Below are 7,581 nucleotides of genomic sequence, written 5' to 3'. Positions count from 1 at the left end.
TATCCCCAGCCATCCCCCCCTTTTTAAAAATCTAATTTTTAAGATATGGTTTTACTAAGTTACTTAGGGCTTCGTTAAATTACTGAGGTTGTATTTGAATGTGATCTTCCTGCCTCCGCCTCCCGAGCAGGTGGGATTACAGGCGTGCACCCCTTCCCCCGCACAAGTTAGCTTTGGAGGAAAAGAAAGAGGAACAAAGTCGTGTGGAGCGAGATACCAAACCCAAGCTTCTGGAATATTAACACCGTCTTGAAGCTGGTGCCTTAGGTGACTCAGCTTAAAATCTGTGCCTAGGCTTTCCATTATAGAGTTCTAAATCTAGCTTCAAGATGTTCTCTCATTTTTTTAAGTTAAATATCATCCTGTGTCACTTATAAAGCTTCGCACTACATTTCCCAAAAAGCTTTTATCTTTCCTCGCGGTAATAAGGATTACAATTTCTATAGGTCCTTACAAATCTCGCGAGACTTTACCAAATCTCATTAAGGATTCCTTCCCAAAGCCATTTTGTTTTTCAGTGCTCTCTGCAAGGGTACCTGGAGCGAATTTACATCAAAGCAGCAGCTGCAGTTGCGGTAGATCCCTCTGCACTTCCACCATGTTTCCCTTGGCCAAAAATGCTCTGAGTCGTCTCCAAGGTGAGCAAAATCGTGAGCAAGCCATTTACAACAGCCCTATATCCGTGTGTCCTCGTGGTCTTTTCGTTTTTCTTGCTCCAACATCCTGGCCCTCTAATTCTACATGCTGTCTCTTACTTCGTCCAAAGTCATTGGGGAGATATCCGTAGCATTGGCTTTAATCGTCCGGTGTTTTTGTTTCATTTCCTAGCTCTGTCTCTGCTATTGGAGTCATATCCTCGTACTGCATTTTTAGCCTTGTAACCTATCTACTCTTTGATTATCTCTCGCTTTTAAAGTGATGTCCTACATTTTAGCTTTGGATCCACATTTATTTCTAACCACACATAGAAGAACCTTCTCTCCCGTCTCTACAGCTTTAACTGTAGGAAACTGTAAACCCATCTCTTCACCTGTTTTCATGGCCGGGAGACGACCTAAATGGTAGCCTTGTAGACTTAAAATGTTACTTGCGGGTTGTTAACTGAATATTAGTTGCCGTGAGAGCAATCGTGGTTATCTTTTTATCTAGAAGTTAGGCAAATACAGGGAAATCTGAGATCAGCATCATGAACTGAGAATGCACTAGATTGGAGAGAAAAAAATTATTTCCATATTTGATTTGCACTGAAGGTGACCTTGAGTAATGTGAGTGAAGGTGACCTTATACAATCATCATTTACTAATGTAGCCATACTAATTTTAACTTTACATTAGGAGCATTACTTGACTGTGTTCTAAACACTCAAGCAGTTTTTAAAATAAATGAAAAAATAGTAGCCCTACTAGGTTTCATATGCCAAAAGCCGTGTTCATTATTTCTTTAACTTGGGGTAAATTATTTAATCTCTGAACCTGTTTTCTGCTTTATAAAAGATTAGTAGATAAAACTTGCCTCATAGGATTGTTGACGATTATATGAAATTACCAATGTATGTTAACTAAATCATATATTTTTTTAAAGAGAGAGAGAGAGAGAGAGAGAGAGAAAGAAATTTTTTAGTGTTTATTTTTTAGTTTTCGTCGGACACAACATCTTTCTTTGTATGTTGTTCTGAGGATGGAACCCGGGCTGCACGCATGCCAGGCGAGCGCGCTACCGCTTGAGCCACATCCCCAGCCCCTAAATCATATTTTGTCGCAGAGGACAGGTCTAAAGAAATCCACTTGGGTAATCTGTTTAAGTCAGAATTTTTGGTAATCATAATTTCTTTGCCCTTTAAGCAAGTGGGGAAATCTTGTACCTTAGGAATGCTTTTCTGTTTCTTTCAGTGTGGAATTCACACACGCATTTTTTTTTTTAACTGTTCTGGAATAGAATACATTGTGAAATGTTTGTAAATTTGCACATCCTGGATGTGAGTTCTTAAAGATGAAAATGAAAGCTAAGGTAGTTAGAAGAACAAAAAAATAAAGGTTAGATGACTATCATGAAATAACCTGTTGTACCACATAGAAACCACTATATTCTTAAATGTTAGTGAATGTGAAATGTTGCTATTTCTTTAGTATGCAGCATACTTTGTGCGCGCACATATCTTGATGTGTGTATATATACATATACATATACACATTTTGAGGCTTTTTAAAACAATAAGGACTTGCTACTTAACTTGGAGAGGAAGGAAAAAAAAAACTTCCAGAATCTCTTGTTTCTTTCCCAAGTTGTCCTTCTCAGTTCCTCCAGGGACAGTTTGAAAGGTTGTTGTACCCTTTCTACAAGAATATAGTAAAAGCTAAGTTTTAATTTTATCATTCTGCTTAAAAATCTTTACTATCTTCCCCAGCCTAGGAAAATAATGCACCTTGTCCTTCAACTAAATGTAATTGATTTTCCAGTACAAAGAGCTTTTCTGTCTCTGCCTCTTTCCCACATTAACCACCAAAACCTATCTGCCATTCAAAGTGCTTAGCTAATTCTACTTGCTTATATTGTAGTGATCTGTGTCTTCATGTGTAGTATCCTTTTTCAGACTGGAAGTTATCTGGTGACAGATATCTGTTTCTTTCATATTTTTATATATTCTATTACAGTGTGGTGCCCTATTCATTAATAATTTGTTGAGGTGGGGGGGTACTGGAGATTGAACCCAGGTGTACTTTAACACCAAGCTACATCTCCAAACCTTTATATTTTTTTATTTTGAAGTTGATGATGCTGGCCTTGAACTTGTGATCCTTCTGTCTTAGCCTCCCCAGTTGCTGAGATTACAGGAGTGTACCACCGTGCCTTACTGAATATTAATATCTTAAATATCCAGATTACTTTAGTTTTGGAGGGTTTTATTGTTGTAATAATTTAAGGTCACTAACATTTAGTGTTGTATAAATTTCATTTTGAGTTTTTTTGCCCTTGTATGTTTTAAGTTTGTTGAGTGTTGTTAACTTGAGTGAAAATTAAAGTTATACATATTCAAATTAATGAGTAGAAGCCAAGTTCCATCCACTTAGTGATGTTATTAGCATCACTTTTTTTTTTTAAAGAGAGAGAGAATTTTTAAAAAATATTTATTTTTCAGTTTTCGGTGGAAACAACATCTTTATTTTTTATTTTTTATGTGATGCTGAGAATCAAACCCAGCGCCCCGCGCATGCCAAATGAGCGCGTTAGCGCTTGAGCCACATCCCCAGCCCTATTGTTACTTGCTTTTGCCCCCACGTTTTATTATGAATAGTTTCAAACAGAAAAGATTTGGAAGAATTACATGATGAACATCCACATACTTACCATGTAGTCTGTGATTGTTATATTGCTGTATTTGTTTATTCACATATCTGTCCATTTGTCAATTGATCTTATTTTTGATGCATTTCACAGTATACTACTGTGTTTTTAGCTGCAATGTGTTTTTAACATTTTATTGAACTGTGTTATACTATAATTTCCTTGACTTTTTAATTGGCAGTATCAGTTACGTGTTATCTTTCCCTGATAATTGATAGATATACTTATGTAATTTTTTTTTTCTTTCCTGTAAGTTCGAAGCATTCAGCAAACAATGGCAAGGCAGAGTCACCAGAAACGTGTACCTGATTTCCATGACAAATATGGTAATGCCATATTAGCTAGTGGAGCCATTTTCTGTATTTCTGTATGGACATATGTAAGTATTGTTGATTGATAATTTTTTTTGTGGTTCTGGGGATTAAACACAGGGCCTACCCATGATAGGCAAGCACTTTTCACCGAGCTGTACCCCCAGTTCCAATAATTTTGTTAGATATTTCTTATTCTCATTTGCTCCATGTATTAAAAAATGTTTTAACAAAGTACTACACATATGTAGTTAGGAGGGGCTGGGGATTTAGCTCACTTTGTAGAGTGCTTGCCTTGCATGCACAAGGCCCTGGGTTTGATCCCCAGCACCAAAAAAAAAAAAAAAAAAAAAACACAAACCACCCCCAAACAAACAAACATATCTAGTTAGGAGGGACTTCAAAGATTATCTGATCTACCCAGTACAAGTATTTCCTCCTTAATATTCAGCATTCACCTATCTTCTGTTCTTAATATTTCCAGTCACAAATTGCTTATTAGATCACAGAGCGGTTTTTTGCAAATTGTGCATCTGTAAAAAGGATCTTATCATTGTGTTAAAATGTTTCCTGCATATCTGTCGTTCATTTGCAATATAGAAATTTTGATCTATCATGTTTCCATATGAGAGACATTAAATATTAGAAAATTGATATCATGAGCTGGAGGTATAGTTCAGTGGTAGAGCACTTGCCTGGCATATACAAGGCCATAGATTCAATCTCTAGCACAAGAGAAAAAAAAAAAAAGAAGAAGATGAGGAAAAGAAAATTTCTATCATGTCTCCTTAATCTTCTCTTTTAAGATTAGACATCTTTAGTTCTGTTGGTCATTTTTCTTGGGCTGGGAATCAAACCCAGGGCCTCTTGCATGCTAGACAGGCACTCTACCACTATTTAATTGGTTGGGAAGAACTACTTCTCTAGTTCCCCTCATCCATCCATCTATCTATCTATCTATCTATTTTTGATTTTGAGACTGTGCCTTGCTAAATTGCTGGGGCTGGCCATGAACTTGCCATCCTCCTGTTGCCAGCCTCCGGAGTTGCTGAAAAATAGTCATGTGCTACCATGCCTGACCTGTGGATCATTTTTTTGTTCTATAGTTTCCAGGATTTTCACTAACTTAGGCCACCCCCTAGATAAAACTTAAGTGATCGGATTTCCTTCTAAAATTTTAGAATTTTCTGTAACAATTTTAGAATTTGAGTACAATATTCCTGACAGATAAGATGTAAAGTAACTTTCCATATTTTATACATATTGTTTATAGCTTACTTTTTTTTTTGTACTGAGGATTGAAACCAGGGGCACTTAACCATTGAGCCACATCCCCAGACCTTTTTTGTATTTTATTTAGAGACAGAATCTTGCTGAGTTGCTTAGGGCCTCACCAAATTGCTGAGGCTGGCCTTGACCTCAAGATCCTCTTGCCTCAGCCTCTTAAGCTGCTGGGATTACAGGTGTGCAATACAGCACCTGGCTACAGCTTACAGTTAACAATCTATTTACCAGTCACTATTAATTGATAAAGTAGGAGTCCTGAAATTTTAAATAAATATGTAAGTAGAGTTTAAAAGAAATCAGCTGTTGCCTTGATAAACAAAACAAGCTGTATTTAGACTTCTTTCTAGTTTTGATTTTTCTGAAATCAGACATAATGTTTGTTTTTTGATTGTTTTTGGTGCTGAGAATTGAATCCGGGATTTGTGCATGCTAAGCACATGCTCTACCACTGATATCTACCCCCAACCCTGAAATAAGATAAAGTATTAAAATCAATGTGTACTCAATTATGGTAAACAAATATTTAACAAATGTGTGATTAGAGGAGATTTTGGAAGTTAAATACATCTTTTTTTAAAGTTATACACGGGCACAATGTCTTTATTTTTTATGTGGTGCTGAGAATCGAACCCAGCTCCTCACACGTGTGAGGCCTGCTCTTTACCACAGAGCTACAGCCCCAGCCCGGAATTTAAATATTAGTTATTGATGCACCTTTTATTTGTTTACATGTGGTGCTGATAATCGAACCCAGTTCCTCATACATGGGAGGCAAACTCTCTACCACTGGGCCATAACCCCAGCTAAATACTTCTTAATTACAAAGTGTCTTTGGCAGTTATTTATCAGTTGTGGTTGAGGGAAGCAATATTTTGAGGAGGTACTATGGCACCATGAAGTGTAAATTTAAATTAAGTAAAATTTGAAAATTTGTTTCCTTACTCATACTAGCCATATTTCAAGGCTTAGTAGCCATCTTTGGCTAGTGACTACAATACTGGGTAGCACAGATATAGAACATTTCCTTCATCTTTAGAAGTTCTAATGAACAGCACTGCTCTGGAGAATTAGGACAACAATTAGGTTTGACCTACATGAGGGCACTATATCCCAGGTGAGTTTCTGTATATTTATAACCTTTAGAGTAAAATATCTTTATCACTTCCAAGATGTAGGCTCCAAGAGAACATGGATTTGGGTTTAAACATGTATAACTGACAGTATTTTAATTCTTACAGACAGCAACACAAATTGGAATAGAATGGAACCTGTCCCCTGTTGGCAGAGTCACCCCAAAGGAGTGGAGAAATCAGTAATCATGCCAGCTGATGTAATACTGAATTTCAAAACCAACTCAAAATTGATGCCAAGTAAAAGCACTGTGTACCTACTAAATATGGCATTTATTGAAGAAATAAAGTATGCTTGAAACAATCATTGTAGATTTTCTTTCCTTTGTAAATGAACTAAGCTGTTCACTTTTCATTTATTTACCCTTTGTGTTCATTAAAGTCAAAATACTATAACACTTTTTAAAATAACTTCTATGAAGTAGTATGAAAGGGAAATTTAGTTATCTGGAAGTCAACTTTATAGTAAGCTAGAATTATAGTTAACGAATAACCAATAGCAGAGCTATTTAGATCATCTTTGAGCCAAGTTTGGCCCATGTATTGATTATGTCTACTGCTTTTTAGCTTTCATGTTTATATTTTGATTCAGCATTATTAACTCCTTTTCACTCTTGTTTAGTGAATTTAGGATGTCATCACAGCCACGGAATAATGGTCCCATAAAATGAACTACTAGGTTGTGTCAAGCATAGCTAGTTATTTGGCTTCTCTGGAATATTCACCTTAATTAGAGGTTTTGAATTTTAGCGTATTAGGGATATTTATAATATTATTAAACAAAGGATCTGTCAAATATAGTCTATTTTTAGTTATATAGCTGTAGATATAATTATATTAGAATTGTCTAAGTTCAAAGTGATATTTGTTTTTTGTTTATCTTTCTTACATGACAATAGTGGAATGCATTACAATCATAATTATCTATTCACAAAAACATTTTTCGTAACTATATAAGATATGTTCACTTCAAATTATTTTTTTGCATTACAATTTTTTTATTTTTTGGTGCATTACAATTTTTTAAAGATATAATTTTTTAATTATTTTTCAGTTTTCGGTGGATACAACATCTTTATTTTTTTATTTTTATGTGGTGCTGAGGATGAACCCAGTGCCCCACTCATGCCAGGTGAGTGCCCCACTCATGCCAGGCAAGCGCGTTACCGCTTGAGCCACATCCCCAGCCCAGCATTACAATTCTTAATACACCTTTATACCACAGTTTATCATATCTGATTGAATATAAGGTGTGTTGACACCAAATTCACATCTTCATAGATGTGTTTTATATAACGATGAGGGACTCCTTCCACCATCCATGCTATTCCCCTTCTCCCTCCCTTTCAAAGTGATATTTGATATCAGTGAGTGACCTCTTGGTTTTCTATAATGGCAGTGTTATAACATTTCAACTTGTGGATTGTCCTGAGTTTAATATGTGACATTGGCCTTGATGTGTAAAATGTTAGGTGAAGAAAAAAAAAAAAGGTGAAGAAATTTACTCATAT

General features: G+C 35.9%; 1 protein-coding gene across 1 annotated transcript; it reads left to right on the top strand.

The window, feature by feature from the left end:
* The first annotated feature begins 493 nt into the window (after positions 1 to 493).
* Cox7b (cytochrome c oxidase subunit 7B) lies at positions 494 to 6,374 on the top strand. Its single transcript, XM_027922957.3, has 3 exons — positions 494 to 638; positions 3,597 to 3,721; positions 6,179 to 6,374. The coding sequence occupies exons 1-3, from the start codon at positions 599 to 601 to the stop codon at positions 6,254 to 6,256; spliced, it is 243 nt and encodes an 80-aa protein (XP_027778758.1). The 5' UTR covers positions 494 to 598; the 3' UTR covers positions 6,257 to 6,374.
* The last annotated feature ends 1,207 nt before the right edge of the window (positions 6,375 to 7,581 follow it).

The sequence above is a fragment of the Marmota flaviventris genome, chromosome X (assembly GCF_047511675.1).
Source record: "Marmota flaviventris isolate mMarFla1 chromosome X, mMarFla1.hap1, whole genome shotgun sequence".
Lineage (NCBI taxonomy): Eukaryota > Metazoa > Chordata > Mammalia > Rodentia > Sciuridae > Marmota > Marmota flaviventris.
This window is presented reverse-complemented; position numbering and strand designations above follow the sequence as displayed.